The sequence below is a fragment of the Megalops cyprinoides genome, chromosome 20 (genome assembly GCF_013368585.1).
Source record: "Megalops cyprinoides isolate fMegCyp1 chromosome 20, fMegCyp1.pri, whole genome shotgun sequence".
Taxonomy (NCBI): Eukaryota; Metazoa; Chordata; class Actinopteri; order Elopiformes; family Megalopidae; genus Megalops; species Megalops cyprinoides.
Window position 1 is genome coordinate 26,335,275 of NC_050602.1, and position 20,138 is coordinate 26,355,412.

General features: G+C 42.8%; 1 protein-coding gene and 11 non-coding genes across 12 annotated transcripts; 7 read left to right on the forward strand and 5 right to left on the reverse strand.

The window, feature by feature from the left end:
* Window positions 1-1,937: 1,937 nt before the first annotated feature.
* On the reverse strand, window positions 1,938-13,931 carry LOC118795432 (kyphoscoliosis peptidase-like). Its single transcript, XM_036553893.1, has 9 exons — window positions 13,919-13,931; window positions 6,134-6,187; window positions 5,934-5,984; window positions 4,651-4,733; window positions 4,367-4,475; window positions 3,834-3,951; window positions 3,264-3,452; window positions 2,939-3,129; window positions 1,938-2,842 (listed from the first exon to the last, which is right to left on the reverse strand). The coding sequence occupies exons 1-9, from the start codon at window positions 13,929-13,931 to the stop codon at window positions 1,938-1,940; spliced, it is 1,713 nt and encodes a 570-aa protein (XP_036409786.1).
* A 246-nt stretch (window positions 13,932-14,177) lies between these two features.
* On the reverse strand, window positions 14,178-14,249 carry trnap-agg. Its single transcript has one exon. It is a non-coding gene; the product is annotated as a tRNA-Pro (tRNA).
* Window positions 14,250-14,709: 460 nt separating this feature from the next.
* trnai-aau lies at window positions 14,710-14,783 on the forward strand. Its single transcript has one exon. It is a non-coding gene; the product is annotated as a tRNA-Ile (tRNA).
* Window positions 14,784-14,933: 150 nt separating this feature from the next.
* On the forward strand, window positions 14,934-15,007 carry trnai-aau. The gene has a single exon. It is a non-coding gene; the product is annotated as a tRNA-Ile (tRNA).
* Window positions 15,008-15,157: 150 nt separating this feature from the next.
* Window positions 15,158-15,231, forward strand: trnai-aau. Its single transcript has one exon. It is a non-coding gene; the product is annotated as a tRNA-Ile (tRNA).
* Window positions 15,232-15,380: 149 nt separating this feature from the next.
* Window positions 15,381-15,454, forward strand: trnai-aau. Its single transcript has one exon. It is a non-coding gene; the product is annotated as a tRNA-Ile (tRNA).
* A 150-nt stretch (window positions 15,455-15,604) lies between these two features.
* trnai-aau lies at window positions 15,605-15,678 on the forward strand. The gene has a single exon. It is a non-coding gene; the product is annotated as a tRNA-Ile (tRNA).
* Window positions 15,679-15,827: 149 nt separating this feature from the next.
* Window positions 15,828-15,901, forward strand: trnai-aau. The gene has a single exon. It is a non-coding gene; the product is annotated as a tRNA-Ile (tRNA).
* Window positions 15,902-16,084: 183 nt separating this feature from the next.
* Window positions 16,085-16,158, reverse strand: trnai-aau. The gene has a single exon. It is a non-coding gene; the product is annotated as a tRNA-Ile (tRNA).
* Window positions 16,159-16,552: 394 nt separating this feature from the next.
* Window positions 16,553-16,624, reverse strand: trnad-guc. The gene has a single exon. It is a non-coding gene; the product is annotated as a tRNA-Asp (tRNA).
* A 340-nt stretch (window positions 16,625-16,964) lies between these two features.
* Window positions 16,965-17,036, reverse strand: trnap-ugg. The gene has a single exon. It is a non-coding gene; the product is annotated as a tRNA-Pro (tRNA).
* A 252-nt stretch (window positions 17,037-17,288) lies between these two features.
* Window positions 17,289-17,360, forward strand: trnad-guc. Its single transcript has one exon. It is a non-coding gene; the product is annotated as a tRNA-Asp (tRNA).
* The last annotated feature ends 2,778 nt before the right edge of the window (window positions 17,361-20,138 follow it).

Below are 20,138 nucleotides of genomic sequence, written 5' to 3' on the forward strand. Positions count from 1 at the left end.
GCTATAAATACATCTCTGAAGATGAGTTGTAAGGACACAAAATTTGTGGAATTTTGTTTTTTTTCTAGTGTATTTCCAAAGATCAGAAAAGGACAGAGCTCCACTCAGCTACACTAATTCTGGGCTTCGCCTGTTAAAATCTTTCCCTGAGACCGTTTAAAGTTTGCTGCTCTGACAGTTAGGATGAAGCTGCATGGTACCAGAATCAGATCTCTCTTTGGTCTTATATGTGACAACTCTGACTCATACCAGCACAACATGCAAATCACGTCAGCTGACAAACTCGCTGACACAAGAAACCACGTCCTTATGATGTCAAGGTCCTCCTCCAAACAATACTGAGCAGCACAGGCAGCTGGGAGAGTGAGCGTGAGCTGTAACGGAGGCCAGTGGATTTACTTCTGCGGTTTCCCCACCAGATGGCGCTTCTACTCCTACAGGGGATGAGCCTCAGACAGTGAGGTTTAAGGGTTTAAGTGAGGGCCTATACCACGTTCTCCATTTTACTCAGATCACACTGAATCACTTACAGTAATTTAAATCATGTGGGTAACTAAGAAACCTGTTTCTAATACAGTGATACAAAATTTATTTGCAGCACAAAAATAAATCCTTGAGATCCTCTGGAACACACTCTATTCACTGCATAGGTGGACAATTGCTATTCCACAGCAGAGAACATTTACATACAATTTCAGAGACTGCAAAACTGATCCAAATTATTCTTCCTAGTTATATAGATGAAATTGTGAGCTGAAACTAAAATATTCCTAATAGCATTTTAGTAGGAGTCTCTGAAGGAACAAGACTTGTTGATTTCAAAAACAAGTTAGAGGGGAAGGTACTGGCCCGCTGGGAAGGCAAGTTTCAGGTTACCCCATACCTATAAAGCACTGAGAGTCATGCCCTTTACCCCATTCCTTTCAGCACTGAGAGTTACGCCATCTACCCCATACCTATACAGTACTAAGTTACAGAGTGACAGGTCAGAATAACAACTGAGAGAATTTCAATGGTCTTTGTTAAAATTTTCAAAGATCACAACACTGGCAAAACGACCAAGCAGTGCTTTACCATTCAAGCCCCAGAGATGGTGGCAGCACGAAAGCTGCAGTTTGAAAAGGGGTGAGAATGTGTTGACGGTGAGGGAGGTGACCTCAGGGGGGCTGTTCTGTGGTGACAGGTCACAGAGGAGCCCAGATGTGGTCACTCCTGCCAAACATGAACTCGCAGTGAATGTAAAGACAACCCATGACATTTCACATTAAGGTGCATGTTTACCAGTGCGGTAATGTGGTAAAAAGAGTATCTGCACGCCATTGTATATTACCTACCCGGTAACAGCAATTCATAGGGTTCAGCAAATTAATCACGTACTGTAAATAATTATGTAATAAGGATAACTACATGCCAATACACAGAAACCTAGTGTAGAGAGTAACCACATAAGCAAATATAAGGGCAAAAATATATTTTTGCAGCACGTGGTTGACGTGAAAAGATGTCTTTCCTAAACCCACGCTCAAGACTAAAGCTTGTTGTTCTTCAAAGAGCATAATTAAACCATCATTCACATTCTTCACCACGCAAAAATTCTTTTCATTTAAATTTAATAAAATTCTACTTATGAATTATACACCCAGCAAAATCTGTAGATCTTTAGATTTGGGTAGAGCCAGCAGCGAACTCAAAGGAAAGCAACAGTTTGGAATGGCTTACTCTGCAATGTGAATGGTGGTGAACATGATTAAACCAACAGCTGAGGTCACGATGCAGGAACCTTAGAGAAACCTGAACATAATTTAATTTCAACATCTAGAGGAATGAACTGGTTACTCAACCCTTGCATCTGCGTCTCTCTTAGCAGCTGAAAAGCATGTAGTGTCAGCTTGGAAAAGAGCCGCCGGTCGGATCCCCCCCCGACCGCAGGGGGGCTGTCAGTGGCTCTCCACACGGTAGTTGAGAACGGAGGAATACATTTGGTCGCCGGGGTTCACTGTGATCATTACTTTGAGATCTGTGCAGCCCGCCGTGCTGCAGTGTCCAGTCCAGAACCCGTCCGCATCCAGAACCAGGTCCTGCATGTCTCTGCCTCTCACGGAGACCATCGACACGTCCGGGATCCTCACCTTGAACTGCACCTCCCGATTGGCCGGCAGGACCCCTGCGAGAGGCTCCACCAGCTCATAGTCCTTCTTCCAGGTGGTGTATGCGAGAGGGTAGACTGGCCACCGCACTGTGGGGTTGGTGCAGGAGATCAGATAATTACATAGGAAACTGTAGTTCCCCGTCTCTGCTTTGTCCTTTCCGTATACACCGAACACATAGAGCCCCGCCCTGGGGAGCTGCACCTTGAAATCCACCCGTTCCCCTCGCCTGGACTGGAAGATGTGTCTCCTCAGCTCGTTTTCCGGCACGGAGAAGCTGGCGGTGCTCAGCGTAGCCATGACGTCCAGGTGACCAGCCACCTGGAAGCTGAAGGAGCAGCGGCCGTCCGAGGTGTGGACGACGGGGCTGCACTGCGAGGGCTGGCTTAGGCCCTTTCTCTCCGTCAGCCAGCTGGGCCCCACGGGATTACTCAGCTCTTCTGGAATGCTCATGTCCCTGCTGGCCGCCTTGCACTGGAACTGGTACTCACACACGTGGCTGTACTTGCCCTCATCTCCAGAACTGGAGGCCTTGGCGTATATGACCAGGGAATGCTTTCCGGTTTGCTGGGGGTAGATGTCAAGCTTCATGCCGTCTGGTGTGAGCGTCATGAGTCCGTCGCGCTGTTCCCCGTTCAGGTTGTGCATGAAGAGCACAGGAGACGAGCTCTTCACTGTGATCGTCGTGTTTCCATCTGTAAATAGTGTTTCCATAGTAAATAGTGATACTAAAACTGACAAGGGAATATCAGCAGAGATAAGTCAGTGGAGAGCAGCAGAAAAAGACAGACCTGATTGGATGATATTTGTCTCTGGGTGTATGGAGAGGAGGCCCAGATTGTAAAAGGCGCTTCTCAGACGCACTGAGTTCTCAAAGTGCTTCAGGGACACCTGAGGAGTGAGCAGCTGCCACTTGCCCTCGAGAGGGAAGTGATCCGCCACAAAGAGCGCAGGGTGTGTCAGGAAGTAGAACTCATTGTACCTTTGAGAAAAAGCAACACCAGGAGACAACCATTATGGTGTATCCACTTCAGCCGTTTGGTTTTATACGTGGTGCGCTCCCTGTTTTTGGGGGGGGGGGGGGACTGAAAAGGAGAGCCTGAAAAGTACACTCACTCAAATTTGAACGTGGAGTAATTATCACTGACGTTCCCAGCTCCCCACGTACTGTCCAGCAGATGCCACTTTCCGTCTAGCCTCACTGCGTTCCAGGCGTGGGTGGCATCCCCCGAGAAGCGGGCACCCAGCTTATACATGCCACCCTTGGAGTACCCAGACACCTCCTGGCACTCTATACCTGCAACACTAAACAGCAGCACCTCCACTTTCCGTCAGTCACAGACAGACAGAGCCCACACACACAGTCCTCCTCAGCAGTACTCCTTCTGGAAGCGGTACAGTGCGGGGAGGTTCAGCCCAATCAACACCAGGATCGAGATTTTGATCAAGGTCACCCAACTGAGTACCCTAGACGAATAGAAGAAACACACCAAAGGAGCAGGACTGATGTTTAACATCACTGAAACCTCACGTGTCTTCAGAGTAGCACACGCAGAAGCCGGGGAAGACCAGCTCCATCGAGAGCCATCGGCTCAATGTAAAGTGGCCTTATGGATTGAAGCCCCCAAACCCGCTGATTGTCAGTTGATTATGCTGATTGGTTTGAAAGAGTCAGGTTGCAGATACCTGCACATGGACTGGAAGAGGCCAGCGTAGCCTGCACACACTCCTTTGCCCGTTTTTAGGACATCACTGGGGTCCCCTGATCTGAGCCCAGGGTTTTTAAACCCCACCACATCATATTCTGTTAGGACATAAGTAACCAGGGTATGTTAGGGTTAGGGTTAGGGTGTAAACCCTAACCCCAACCCCACTACATCATATTCTGTTAGGACATAAGGGAGTGTTAGGGATCAAGAGATTGAATGCACAGTGCTATACTTTTCCCCACTGCGGACTCATGAACTCATGCTGGTTATGAGTGTTGTCATGCAAAGAAACTCTGGCACGTAAGAGTTGTTTCCGCCCTCTGTCCCGTGATGTGTGAAACGATGAGCCGAGCGACTGTCTGTCAGAAATCCCCCCCCAGCCTGAGGGCAGTGCGTGACACGCAGCCACTGACCCTCTTTGATTCCTGTACGCCGACCACAAGACAGACATCCTGTTAACGGGGCAGGAAATGTGCCAATAAAGCAAGTCAGCGCAGACTCCACACTCACCAATGTGGTGTGTGACCCAAATCCAGATCGCCCTCAGTTTCTCAACATCACTCTTAGTCCCTTTCAACAGCTCCTGGACCAAGACCTCCACACTGTCCCTGGTTCTCACCTGAAAGCAAAGAGCATAATCCCAAAAACCTCTCCCTCTTACAGATGCTTAGCTTCACTGTAATGCAAAGCCAGCAAGCACTCAGTTAATGCAGTCCAAAGGTAACCTACCAAAAAGCATGCAGCATGTTCATTAGCAACTTTTACAGACAGAGTGCAATAACAGGAAGGCTTACCTTACTTGCGTAAGCATCGATATGTTTGAAGCTATCTAAATCAATGCACATTGACTTCAGGTTAGATCTGTCCCACGGGAAAGCTAAAATGAGAAGCACAACAAAACAAACCATGAACTTCAAGCATCTTTGCAGGGGCTGCAAAGCACCCTTTAGAAAAAGAAAAGTCTATGAAAACTCTCTCTGTATCAAGTTCACACAGACTCACCATATTCAGTCTTTCTGCCAAGCTTTGTTTTACTGTCATCTTCAACAAAACCTGAAATACAGTCCATGGACACACATTTGAACAGTGCAGTACACGCTTTCCTGAATTCACAGCATGTCTTTTACACAAAAATAAAACTTCTATTTACCCTCATTTTTATATGCAACTTCATTTTTCCTGGCATCTTTTCCTGTAGTGCACAGAAAAGATTATATTAGTTTCACCTTGTACACTTGGTATAACTTTTGGCACAACTGTAACATGACCTTACTGAAATAAAGCAAAGTAACCAATCAAAAACAGGAATACACAGTGCTTGTACAACACAACAGCATCTTAAATTTAACTTCATGTTAAATTCCTTACAGGTACGACAGGAAGCTGTAGCGTCATCATTCACCTTACCTTTACCAAAGGAAAACCTCTTTGGCAACTGTGGAGTTCTTCTCTCTGGGTGAATCTGCACTGTTACTGCAAACACAAGGCAAAGCAGAAACGCATGCTGTAGTCTGCAGTGAGGAATGAAGCAAGTTTATCAGCAGTACCCAAACTCCGACACCAGCGGCTCATACCCCTTTCAGCGGTTTCATTCACTTCCTTTTCCACAGTCTGCTTCCTCTGGAGCTCTGGAATATGGGAGAATCCACGGCATCACACTGACTGTCTCTTACTGGTTTCACCTTATGAACATCAACAGCTTGTAAAGCCCTATATAGCAACAGACTCTTATGTTTGCGTTCCCCACTCTAACAGGGAAAATCCTACCTTATCTCGTACAAATATTTAACCCACACAGACCTATGTACATAGTGTGCAGAAACTGCATCCATGTCATCTTTTAGGGAGGGGAAACTGCCACAAACATACGGTCCTTGGGTTTGGCTGAATATCAGAAGTAGCTATATGCAAGCTGAATAAGGAAAATGAAAGGGAGTTTTTTTTATTACTACTTGTAACTATGCATGATTTTCAAAGATGGAACAATTGTTTTTTCTCGCAATGTTCCGTCCTCTTGCAAAGCTCCACTTTGATGCAGCCCTCAGAAAAGTTTATTGATAGGTTTCATGTTACTCACCCAAATCGCTGAATCCATCAACTGCGTCTGCTTTGGCCTTCCCAGTGCGCCCTGTGGGACAAAACACAGCCTGTCATGTGTACATAATGCAAAATGGCATGGAACAGCCACCACTTCAATACACCAGCTCAATTAGGCCTTCTTTTGGCCTGATCATCATCCATCATACGTGGATGTTACGATAGCCTCATTTTACTCACCAGGTTTGTGTTCCAGGTCGTCATCATCGTTTTTGCTTTCACTGGCACAGCAGCCTGCAGCATGTGGAGGGGGTTATGGACAACATGTTAGACAGTGTGCAAAATATAATGCAAATGAACTGTGCTAATCCATTTCCTTCACCAGCATCAACTCAATTTCAAAAGATGCACTAAATCAGCCGAAGGTTATTAAGACGAGACATATCACAATAAAAAAAATATTCGCTGCAATCCTACTTACACACATAGCACAGGTAGAATGGAAGCAGTGGAAAACAAAATATCCCCAGCAATATTCTCTGTGCAAGAGAGAGGCGGTCGTGGAAGGCCATTTATCTCTGAGTCACCCTGCTGAGAGAGATAACAGGAACACTTTCTGAAGTTTCTATCCAACAGGACAGGAATGTAGCATATGGGTCTTCGCCAGGAAACTGTGAATACTCCATGTCTTTACCTTGTACGTAAATTTCATCACAGCTTAAAATTCAATTTTATGATTTAGGAAAAGGGCACCATGTATTTGGACACTGTCTGGTTGAATAGTTTGGCCAAAAACACTGCATAATGCCAAACATTTTTATGCCTTTTACTTTGAACACGTTCACTCATCAGAAAAGCCCTTTATTTCACACTACTTTACTGTTTCCCGATTATTATGAACTCATTTCAATGAACTACAAAGAAACACATCTGACACACAAAAAGAGTCACTTCTTTAAAATACGTAGTATGCACCGATTCTTAATTATATATAAACAGGGAACAGATAAATTAAGGGAACCACCAAACAATATATGAATATTTATTAACCAGTACACAATTGGGCTGCTCTTTGCCTTCAGAACAGTTTAAACGCTTCATAGAATGCAAGTTTTGAACTGTTTCTAGGTGGATGATGATATGGAACCATCCTGCAGGAAGGAGACCCTCAAGCCCACAGAGATGAAGGATGGATGTTTAGATGTGGAGACTGGGGAGGCCATGGAAGGAGTTTGACTTTATCCTGGTGTTCATGAAACTCTTGAACCCATTAAGAGTGTGTATGGGGAAATTATCTTGGTATTTTAATTATCTTGCAATATGGGAGCATCTGGATTGCACCATAGGGTGCACCTGGTCACATAAAATGCCTTTGTATACTTTGGCATAGTTCTACCATACATAGTAATTATCAGACCAAATAACGCCCAGAGGATGGCTGACCACACCATAACAGATCCACAACCCTGTTTATGAGTTGGGAACAGGCAGCTGCCTTTTTGCCTTCTCCAGACGGTAAGACGACTCATCAGACCATACTGCATTCTTCCACTGCTCAGAAGTGCAAGGTTTGTGCTCACGACACCAGGTTTTGCATTCCTGCCCACTGTCCCGTTTCCAGCCCTACTGTAAACATCTACTTTGTGAAGCTCACAAGGTAGTTTTTGATTTGTTAGATCTCTCATGCTGCTTTAACACACATTAAGCTGTTGATTTTTATAACATCTTTTTTATAGCAGACACGAGGGTAATTAATATTGACATTAATATGACATATGTATAGACCTGTCTTTTATTCTGATTTAGCAGCTTCAAAATACAAGTCCTTCTGTATCTAGTGTTTCCACTACTTTGTCAGCCCCTGTGTATATATCCACTATTCCTTCACTTTTTGTGCCCTCAGAACAGAAAAATTAAAGTGGGCATGTTCTTATGCACATATTCAAAGCATTCAACCACAAAGACTTTTTCCTTCATAGATACAAATGCATCATGGAAAACAGCAGATCAGGTTTCAGCATGAAAGCAGAGACCTTTACAGGCCTGGGCTGATACAGTGCTAGCTCCACTCTATAGGGAGAAAGACAAGCCTAACCAGGTGAATGACCTGCTGTCATTAATGAACTTTCATTCTTTCGAAGCCACTGAAATAGATATGTACTTGTGCGTGTGTGTATGCTAGTAGTTGTATTCATACGTCAATAACAACGCTTACTTACAGCAGTTACAGTTGATACAGCTTAGGGACCATGAGCATGAAGGCTAAAAATGTATGAAAGAAGCTTTAAGGATCCACAATCTCCCCTACCTGTTCAAGACAAATGCGTAAATGATCATTTGTAACTCACCTGTACAGACTGGGTTCTTGCACGCTTCTCGTTTCCTGCTACTGCTGTCAACTACACAGCTGCTGGCACCTTTATGAGCTCTCCGTGCAAGGTTTCCATGGTGGCAGGGCTTCCCAGAGAAAGTCATAAAATACACTCTCACTGATAAAGTGCTGTGTAGAGCGGGAAAAGAGTTAGGACACACCTTTTCACAATGTCTACACAAACTCAGAATTCTTAAATGTAAACCACCCACTGTAAACAGATTAGCCCATAAGAAGCACATCAGCAGTTGTTAACTTCTTTGGGAATTAGTCATAACTGACTGCCTTTACAATGTCGACCTGGTCATTCCGTGCAGACGGAAGTCAGGAATATTCAGTGAGGATTCATTTAATAGACACCTCTGGCAAGCAGTGAGAGGACAACACAGGTTTCGTAATGTTTCAGGCACCAACTTCATACTTACAAGGACCTCTAAGGTTAGCTGTCAGATTGGAAGGAGATAAGGGGGCGTTTACTGTAAATGACCATGCTGAAGTCCAAACGATCACACTTTATAGCACCTGAGCAGATAACTACTTAGATGATGATAGTGATAACAATTCTCCTCCCATACCGGTTAATGCACGTCTCGCATTAGTTATCGGAAAAGTGCAACTCGGGCATGAATGAGGAAACTGAGGTCATTCACACGATACCTCATGCTGCCAATACCGTACTGCCGGCACCAGGGAGTCTCTCACGCACAGTTTAAATACATTTGGTTCGATACACCACAATGTGTTCCTGATGTCATTTTTAAACGCAGTGAAAACACTCAAGTCTTCGACTGTTTATGTATTATGATACAAATACTTAAAAACAGATATGTCGACATACGTAATCATCTCCACTCCAAACGCTACAGCATAAGTAGTAACCGCACGCTGAGAAAAGACATTAAGACCTACGCCTCTGTCAGAAAAGGTTAAGACCGCTGTGGAAGCCCACACAGGAAGTCTAGCATCGACAGTTACATGGCTGAGAAAACCAGAGAGCCTACGCTGTCCAAAGCATGTCCTACAAACAGTCACATGGAAGTTTCTACTCTTTAACACAACAAAGCAAAAGCAACAGAAAAACTAAAACCGTTACATGTACATCACACAAACACGTTAGAAACTTCACTAGACCTGTGAATACATTTCCACCATGTTGCATCTGACCTAGACCTGTGAACACATTTCCACCATGTTGCATCTGACCTAGACCTGTGAATACATTTCCGCCATGTTGCATCTGACCTAGACCTGTGAATACATTTCCGCCATGTTGCATCTGACCTAGACCTGTGAACACATTTCCACCATGTTGCATCTGACCTAGACCTGTGAATACATTTCCGCCATGTTGCATCTGACCTAGACCTGTGAACACATTTCCGCCATGTTGCATCTGACCTAGACCTGTGAACACATTTCCGCCATGTTGCATCTGACCTAGACCTGTGAATACATTTCCGCCATGTTGCATCTGACCTAGACCTGTGAATACATTTCCGCCATGTTGCATCTGACCTAGACCTGTGAATACATTTCCACCATGTTGCATCTGACCTAGACCTGTGAACACATTTCCGCCATGTTGCATCTGACCTGTACCAACGCTGCAAACTCCTTGACAAAACATGTCAAATTTAGTTTGACCTTTCTTGCTGTATTTTATTAACGATTTATAATATTAGAATTTTGTGGACTTCAAAGACAAACAAACTGGACAGATTAAATATTTACTAAGTTGGCATGAAAAGGCCAACTGACCATTCTTCTATTTATTTCTTCTTATTCCAATCTAATTTTCAGTGCACGATTGCTCCTACAGCTTTCAGCTACACTTATGACTTTCAAAACTTAACCATACTAGCTGAAGGTATTGGCTTTCTTTGCTTGTGCTTTTTGTGTCAATACCTAAAATATTGGCTAACACAGAGTGTTCAGAGCAGCCTATGAATAACCAAGAAGGAATATCCAAAGAATGAATTAATGAATGTCCAACATCAGTATGTGAAGCAGCTTAGGACATATTATGTGATGATTCAGTATCGTGGACATGTGTAATGTATCTTTTTCTAACTGACAGCTACAGCTAATCACCTACACTTAAAAAAAACTGTGATCTGTAGTGAAACGCATTTGTTGCACTGTATTTCTGCATGTGTGCTTTGTGTTTCAAATAAGTGTACAGCACAGTGCCCTACATGTGAACTTATACCCCTGATTAAACAGGAACAAACAACTGTACATACAGACTATTTTTTTTAAAATGCATGCATTAATTTTAATCAAAATCCACATTGTTCACAAGTAATTAACTGCTTTTGCAGAATACCTGAGTTTAATGTTTATATAGCTGATAAGATGAATTTCAATTTTTTCAATCTTCTGACAGCCGAAAGAGACGAAAAATGACTCCTGCTAGCAGAGGGAATGAGTGTGTGTCATTTTACATCCACGCTTCTGCCATTTTGAAATGGCACGGTTTAGAAGAGAAACGGAAGACATGGCCGAGCAGGTGAACATATAATATTCACAAGATGTTAAAATGCGTGTTCACTTTTTTCCCCCTTCGCTTTCCATTTTCCTTCCAGCTGTTGCACTCTCTATTTCAGACCAATACTACGGACTGAGGGACCGGACACCGGCACATTTTACCTGTTTTAAAAGCAAAACATTTTTCAAGCATTCAGAGTGGATTTACACCCCACCCACTCACACACACATTTTCTGGTGCCTCTTTTTTAAAAAAATAAGAACAACAGGAAGCTCGCATGCGAGCGTGAAATTAGGCTGGCCATCACTCATAAGGGCATAAAGCAACAATGTTTCGCACATTCTTGGCCTGTCTTGTTCTGCAAGGTAAGATCATGACCATTAAGAACATTTTCATCTTTAAAAATAAAGCAACAAAGGTCATAAGCGTGAGACGTGTTATTCTGTTCACATTTGAACATATGCTACTGTTACAGCAATAATGCGCATTATGGCAACTATTCCTTTAGCGTTTCCTGATTTCTCGAAATAGGTTATGTCCTGTCAGAAAAATAGTTTTGATGCATTAATTGGATTCCTCTGTAGTTACAGTGGTTATGGAATAGGTTACAAAAATCTTAAATAACCAGTAAAAAAATTAGGGACAATCAGAATAGAAATATAACCTGAATGTCAATTGTTAAAAATGGTCATGACATAAAAACACAATCTGCTCATCACAGTAGCCTTCCTGCTTTTTTCCTCGGACCACAAAGTAGCTTAATGAGGTCCTTGTATTGCATAACCGTTGCTTGAGCCAGAAAAAACACTCCGCCAATCACGGCTTGGTCAGCAGGTTTAAGATTTTGTGTTTAAACTTGACTTAATTGTAAAGGTTTCTCTCACAGGTTCATAGGCTACCTTTACAGTCGATGAAGAATGTTGAATCAATATTGTTAGCTCTTCAAAAAGTAAAACCAAAATCTGTCTGAAACCCTTAGCAATTTTTTTTCATTGTGATTTTGTCACTGACTTCACAATCACCAACACTCAAATACTTTGTGTTTGAGAAAGAGTTTGTAACTATTGCTGTAGACTTTGAAAACAAAAGCTCAGCCAATTAAGGCTTGGTCAGTAGGCCAAAGATTTTATGCTGCAGCTTGACTGAACACTCAAACTAAAAATGCAGTTTTCACTGTTTTTTTTAAAATGCCTTACAGTGTCAGGTTCCATCATTCATCAGTACCCACCACTGATTCAAGCAGAGATTGGATCCAGTGTAACCCTTACCTGTCAAATTGGAGAGATGACAGGCTATTGTTTCTCAGTGGTGTGGTTTAAGATGAGCTTGGAGGCCACCCCAAGGCTGGCCCCTATCAACGCATACACGCCGGGGTCAAACACTCAAAGCAGACAGGTAGAAGAGGAATGCCACGTGACCCTGAATGTCCAACGCTCGGACGATTCTGGCACTTTCTTCTGCGCTTATGTGCGCGGCTCAGCAATTTACATTGGAAACGGATCAACCGTTCTCATGAGTAAGTACCAGTACTCTAGGGCACAGAACCCACTGTCGTCTATGATCTATGTGGTCTAAATCCAGACACTATTGCTTGAATGTGTGTCCCTTTCAGTGTCGCTACAGTCGTAACTGGAGAGTTAATACTCAGAGTATTAATACTCAGAGTTAAAAAAAGAGAAAACCAATAACACCTGTAGTTGCATTTAATTCATCTGAAGTTCTTGGAGGGTTCTGAAAATGCTGTAATTTTTATTTATGCCCCCTTTCTAAATTGAGAAAAAGCAGTGGGATCCCTGAGCGTCATGGTCATTTCCCCAGATGACGGCGCACCATCGAATGGTAGCACAGTCACGCTGACGTGTCTCACTTTCGGAGCCACTGCTGAGCAGCTTAAAATCTACTGGCTGATATCAGGGAGAGTGTGGAACGGAACGCCTGTACTGACGTCCTTCAGAAGGGACGCTGATGTTGTCAGAAACGACATCTCCATTGAGGAGGGAGGCTGGAGAGATGGAGAGGAGTACACCTGTGTGGTGGAAACTCCCAATGGCCAAAGTTTTCAGAGGACAGTCAGGAAGAAACGTAATTGTTTGTATTTTTTATACAAAACTATTGTCGTTACGTTCTCTTACAACTTTGGTAGCGATTTGAATTTGATTCGTGATTTTTTTTTTCTCTCTCTCTTTCAGATGGGGTTGATGTTACCTTGACAATATTGAGAATCTTTGAAATTTTGTTATTTTTTCTTACTGTCACTGCAACAATGGCAATTCTCAATCGTTTCTTAAAGAAGACTTGAGAATATTCCACAACTTGTCTGAAAGCTCAGATTTACTTTTCCAAATCAATACAATATAAACATATGACTATCCACAATTCTGTATTGAAAAATATGATTGCTTGTTGTGTACTTTGATTTAATTGTAAATGTTTCTTTCATATGTTCACAGGCTACCTTTATATTTGACCTTCAAAAAATAAAACCAAAAATAAAACCAAACTCGGCCTGAAACCCTTAGCATTTTTTTTTGGTCACTGATTTGTGATTCCATATTGTACAGAAATAATTTTCTGTTTAAAACTAGACTTGACAACCACCAACACCCAAGTACTTTGTGGTTGTAAAAGTTTTTGTATCTTCAAAAAGATTGTCGAATGAATTATTCATACATTACTTCTCAAAACAGAGCCAAGCGTATGTTGTGTAAGAGATGATGTTCTGGAAGATATGAAGAATGTCCTGGTTTATCGGTCCTAATCCAACAAACCATCATTTGCAGGCCTTTGTGTTAAATGGGGAAAAATGTGTACTAAGTACACAGCTGTAGATCAAGCGGACAACCGCATACTGTAATGAAAACAAAAGTCGCCTTGCCTCGACACCAAGTAATCCTTCCTAAAATGAATGTCTTACCACTGCCCCCTAGAGGTCAATAATGTTTTATCACTTCGACGATTAACTGATCTATTAAGGTGAATTAACAGAGATGCTAGGTTTAAGGAGGAGATATTACCAATCCACTTAAGTCTTTCTTCTCACTTCTATCATGTCTTCATATAGACATGTCGAAAGTCACTGTAAGCACAAACACGCACTAACCTATGGCTAGTTCTAACCCACTCCCTACACCTTTGTTGGCTAATGCCCCTCGCTGAGAGTGCCCACCATAGTGAGGCATGTCCTAATACTGTAGGAGCCAAATCTGCACAAGGGGAGAGGGTTCCTCACTCCCTCCAAAGCCCCCTTTCTGTGACTCTGCAGACATGCAGATTTCACCACAAAGCAGCAAAGCTGATGACTCATTATTCTGTGTTATGGGTGGAGACAAACATCTCAGTCCTCTGGAGAAATGCACCCAACTCCTCAAAGTCAGTAAAGAGAAGCTATGAAAATAACTTTTCAGTGAGTGTGATTTGGAAAACGTGGGCTCGTCCGGGATTTGAACCCGGGACCTCTCGCACCCTAAGCGAGAATCATACCCCTAGACCAACGAGCCAGATGCATGGTGGTGTTAGGTTGAAGCGGTTTGGAATGAACAGAAGGAAAGCCCATATAACATTTTACAACATCTTACATCAGCCACTTACAACATCATTATGTCAGGCTATAAATTTGAACAATTACAAATCACAGAAGGATATAATCACAAATTAAACAAAAAATATATATTTGATATCAATAATTATCACTGCACAAAGTTATGCTTGTTCTTATGCTTTAAGCTAATCAGACTTAAGCCACAGCCACACCACTAACTGGTGGCCATTTTGAAAGACAGATGAAACCTTTGGTCCCTGACCAAAGGAAGATATTTCACAGTAATTTACTTTGTACAGTAAATTACTTTCTGTAAAGTAAGAAATCAACATTATATCAATTACAATGCAATCCTGCCACTTTTATTTGACTAGCCGCACTGCCAATCACTGCCTGTCAATCAAACTGTCACTCAACAGGGCCGGTTAGCTCAGTTGGTTAGAGCGTGGTGCTAATAACGCCAAGGTCGCGGGTTCGATCCCCGTACGGGCCATTTGTTTTTCCTCTGATAGTTAACCATCCCATCCCACCTTGCATGTGTATGAACCATGAATTATTGCCATCTGAAGTTGTTTTTAATCACGGCTCTTTTGACTAGCCATACTGCCAATCACTACCTGTCAATCAACCCATCCCCTAACAGGGCCGGTTAGCTCAGTTGGTTAGAGCGTGGTGCTAATAACGCCAAGGTCGCGGGTTCGATCCCCGTACGGGCCATTTGTTTTTCCTCTGATTGTTAACCATCCCCTCCCACCTTGCATGTGTATGAACCATGAATTATTGCCATCTGAAGTTGTTTTTAATCACGGCTCTTTTGACTAGCCATACTGCCAATCACTACCTGTCAATCAACCCATCCCCTAACAGGGCCGGTTAGCTCAGTTGGTTAGAGCGTGGTGCTAATAACGCCAAGGTCGCGGGTTCGATCCCCGTACGGGCCATTTGTTTTTCCTCTGATTGTTAACCATCCCCTCCCACCTTGCATGTGTATGAACCATGAATTATTGCCATCTGAAGTTGTTTTTAATCACGGCTCTTTTGACTAGCCATACTGCCAATCACTACCTGTCAATCAACCCATCCCTAACGGGGCCGGTTAGCTCAGTTGGTTAGAGCGTGGTGCTAATAACGCCAAGGTCGCGGGTTCGATCCCCGTACGGGCCATTTGTTTTTCCTCTGATTGTTAACCATCCCCTCCCACCTTGCATGTGTATGAACCATGAATTATTGCCATCTGAAGTTGTTTTTAATCACGGCTCTTTTGACTAGCCATACTGCCAATCACTACCTGTCAATCAACCCATCCCCTAACAGGGCCGGTTAGCTCAGTTGGTTAGAGCGTGGTGCTAATAACGCCAAGGTCGCGGGTTCGATCCCCGTACGGGCCATTTGTTTTTCCTCTGATTGTTAACCATCCCCTCCCACCTTGCATGTGTATGAACCATGAATTATTGCCATTTGAAGTTGTTTTTAATCACGGCTCTTTTGACTAGCCATACTGCCAATCACTACCTGTCAATCAACCCATCCCTAACGGGGCCGGTTAGCTCAGTTGGTTAGAGCGTGGTGCTAATAACGCCAAGGTTGCGGGTTTGATCCCCGTACGGGCCATGACCTTTTGTTCAAAGTAATCTTTACTGCTGTAAAGTTTGAGAAGAAAGGTGAATAAATAGTTATCTTGATAATGAATTGTGTAGCTCACACCAGATTATGGTCTATAGTCAAGAGAGTGATTTTTTTTAGTTGGATAACCTAATAATTTACAGGATGGTTAACATTCAGAGGAAAAGGTCATGGCCCGTACGGGGATCGAACCCGCGACCTTGGCGTTATTAGCACCACGCTCTAACCAACTGAGCTAACCGGCCCTGCTGTAAAAAGAAAAAGAAGCCGCAGCCCCATTCAGTAAGAGCCTAGAGTAAAATCCACACCCTGAAGAAACTAAACTATCTGTACCCACTAATGCTACAACTACAAGCAAAATGTCTGCACCTCTGGTCCACTGAGAGGGGGGTCATGTTGTAAAGCTGTTGGGGGATCATATATACATATAATTGCAGCAGCTTCATAAAAACCGTTAATGCTGTGACCAGTGGGTGGTGCTGTGTGACTTCAAAATTTCTGGAGGCTTGTGAGTTGGCCGCACACAGAATTATTTCCTGATGTCAAACATTAGTATACTACCTTGCTATGTCTTTGTTATGTTGCTTCAAACAGCTTTTCTGTTTGAAGTTTTAAAGGTAAAATGAAAAAGTGTAACGCCTCCCCGTCGGGGAATCGAACCCCGGTCTCCCGCGTGACAGGCGGGGATACTTACCACTATACTAACGAGGAGTACTTGAAAGAGCAAACACCTTACATGAACAAAACACTAATGAGGTCCACATGTAAACCCACGGACACCACAAAATAGGCAACAAAATAGCTCAAAATGAATCACATTTACCAATAACAGACTCATCTTACAGGTTCTCATCGTCAGGTTCTTTACTGATACAGAAATCCAGAGTTCTTATGCAAATTCTACTGAAATACTACACATGGGAAAATTACTACCAGATAGTAGAAATACAGGCAATGCAGCTAACTCTTAGTATTCCAAGAAAAAAATTACATTCTGGACATGTTCTTGCCACGAAAACAGTTAGGCTAAACATCTACTCATAGAAAAATTGGGCTCGTCCGGGATTTGAACCCGGGACCTCTCGCACCCAAAGCGAGAATCATACCCCTAGACCAACGAGCCAGCTGCATGTACTATAGGCCTGCTCCAATAAATTCACATAGTAGAGACAGACCAGATCAGCATGAAAACTGATACAGTTCGTTTTTTATGTCCTCCTGGTTAGTACAGTGAAGTATCCATGACCCACAGTCATGCTTCCACTTTCACTATCCTTGAGGAATACATGGAATCCGTCACATCTCAGAAATTGTGGCTGTTCCAGTTACCATTACCATGTATATAAGACAGTAGGCATTACCCTCCACAAGGTTGTCCTCGTTAGTATAGTGGTAAGTATCCCCGCCTGTCACGCGGGAGACCGGGGTTCGATTCCCCGACGGGGAGACTATCTTTTTCTTTTTACAGCATTTGCCTCAAAAAACTGGACCAGCACTTTCATAGGACAGTTTCAGATTCTGGTTCAGATACAAAGAAACACATTCTGTGCCTGAGTCCTTTCTCTTAAAGAATTGGAACCACATGACAAAGATAAAGAGTGAAAACATATGCTATGTGTTTTTCAAAGCCAATAGGTAAGTTAACAACACATAGATACAAGTGATATTTTTCTGCCCGGTACAGTGGCAGTGAATAGCTATTTTTAGCGCAATAACAGCTATCCCCGGTATGTGGCCTTAGGTTTCTTCCCGTATTTTTTCCCTTTAGTCATACCTGATGCAGGAGCACACCTCAAGTTCAGTGAAATGCAATTTAAATTACATTAAATGCTCATGACACATCACAGCTTATGTGAGGTCTGTGTTCTAAATGTTAGTTTATTGCACTCAACCTAACCTAAATGTTTATTCTCAGTAATCTAAACCGATTTAACTACATTTAGCTCTGTTTTGTCATTTGAATTTTGTAACACAAGAAAGCTATAATGTGAAACATTTAAGAGAAAGCTTTGGGATTACTTGCCACTTGATTATTCAAATTGCCATCCTTGTTAATTAAACAATCTCATGCTTTCGCAAAGCTTTCGCAATAGCACACAAATTTCAGACAATCTGCGCTGTTTCTCCAGCATAATCATTTATTCTATTTACGCGATTGGTATCGATTATTCTGTGAATTATTTGTTTTATTGTTAATCAAGGAAGATAAAGGGGAACAGGTTGAAAGTAATGATATATTTAGGTAGTGTTCAGGCTTCCCGTTCCCAGCTCACCCGCTGCCACTGTCCCGGAAGCATTTCACTGAACTTGAGGTGTGCACCCGCATCAGGTATGACTAAAGCGAACAAAATACGGGAAGAAACCTAACGCCACATACTGGGGATAGCCGTTATTGCGCTAAAAATAGCTATCCGATATATGGCGACGGTTATATCGCCCAGCCCTAACTGATGCTGGATTTTTCACAGCAGCGGGAACATAACTGACAAATCTTACATTCACACCATGCATACATACATTTACAATAATACAATTATTACAATAAAGAGCAGCTAAGCACAAATAAAACGTCCACATGTACTGGATAGCGACGCAATATAGAAGCTTCAAAATGAATATTAATTGTTGCTGAAAATCACGTTTTAAGTTATTCTGTTAACAGTTCACGACGGCATGAGGCGATATATTCTGCTCACGATACGACTGCGAAATGAGAGGGGGTTTTTGCGTAAAGCACTCACCAGAGCGGCCAGTGACCCCGACACTGTAACTCCCCTAAAGAGAAAACCACATTTTCGAGCTTGCGGATGTCAATGGCTGACCCAATGAATATCTCAATATCTATGTGTATTCTGTCAAATTGAAAAACACTTTTCATTTGCATTTCCATTTTGATCGAACACAATTCCATACTACGACATATCTTTATAACCAAAAAAATCATCGTCTTACCTGACAATGATGAACTTCTCATTAATATCTCCTTTATCAATAAGCCAACTAGCTAACAAAGCATTGGTGAGACGACTATTCACGGTCAACAGTCACATTTACGTTTCTCTACACAATTAATGTATCTTTGACCGCGCAGTTGATCATACTCAACCGTTAGCTAGCTATCCAGCGTTGGTTGGTTGGACGTCACTGCTAACCCGTTGGCTAACCATTGAATCAAATACGACGGCGGTGGGTGCCATCTTGGCCTTGTTATCGATTCACGAGCAAGGCGCAGTTAACCCAAATAATTCTGTAGTTAGCTGGTAAAACTAACGCCACTGCTTTCTTACATGAAAATCATTTTTTGTATAGCTCGTTAAAAAATAAATTCACAACCAAAGGACGTTTATTCTTAGGTGGCTAACTAGCTACTTGGTAGCTAAGGGCCGGGCCTCACTGTTGCAGTTAGCTGACTAACTGGCTAACTTAGTAGCCTTCAAAAACAACCCAAACAGTGGTAGCTCACCTAACCCGGTTAAAAGTTAAAAAATCAATCACTAAAATGGCCACTCTTTAAATTCCCCAAATGATGCTAATCCAATTAACAGTACAGTTACGCGTTTCGAAACGGCCGAATTCGCGCGCTCCCCCCGCACAGCCGCCGCCTCTGGATTCGCGCGCTTCTCTCGCGCCGGCATAACTACCGCCTCCAGCAAATCGCCGAATGTCACCTGGGAATGACGTATGAAACGTCGCGCACTGGGGTGTGCAGATACCATGATGGTGGAAATGCCATCAGTTACTAATTTCATTTTACTGTAGAGCTAACCTAGAAATGGTTACTTACATCAGATAACTGCACCAACTAATTTTGGAAAGCTTAATACCACGTAGACGGTGGTGGAAGCCATTTTGGCCTTGTTGATGAATAAGCCAATAATTGGGTAGCTATCGACTCAAGCGAATGGCTTTATCTAAATTATATCTTATAAATTAACATACCTGTCACAAGCAAGGACTACTTTTGCAAGGGATTTGTTAGCTGAGGCCAAGCCACATCCTCACCAGCATTTGGCAGATCACTGTCTAGCTATCTTGCTAATGTTTCGTTGCTGGCTAGCCTTCAAAAACGAACCAGCTGACAAGAGATGAGCCAAAGCAGCTGAATCCTGCTTACTTGAAGTGTTCGAGTTGTGTAGTTACAAATCAGTTGCTCATATTGAGCACTAGATGGTTAACATGAGGTTCCCATAACCCACAAAATGTCACCTTTGAATCACATGATGTT

Bases quoted from the DNA above. Each gene is read 5' to 3' on its own strand.
- LOC118795432 (XM_036553893.1), bottom strand. The intron at 3,453-3,833 runs GTATCTGCAACC...GCTGCTGTTTAG, and splicing joins CTCTTCCAGTCCATGTGCAG to TGTTGCAGGTATAGAGTGCC. The intron at 2,843-2,938 runs GTCTGTCTTTTT...CACTATTTACAG, and splicing joins GACAAATATCATCCAATCAG to ATGGAAACACGACGATCACA.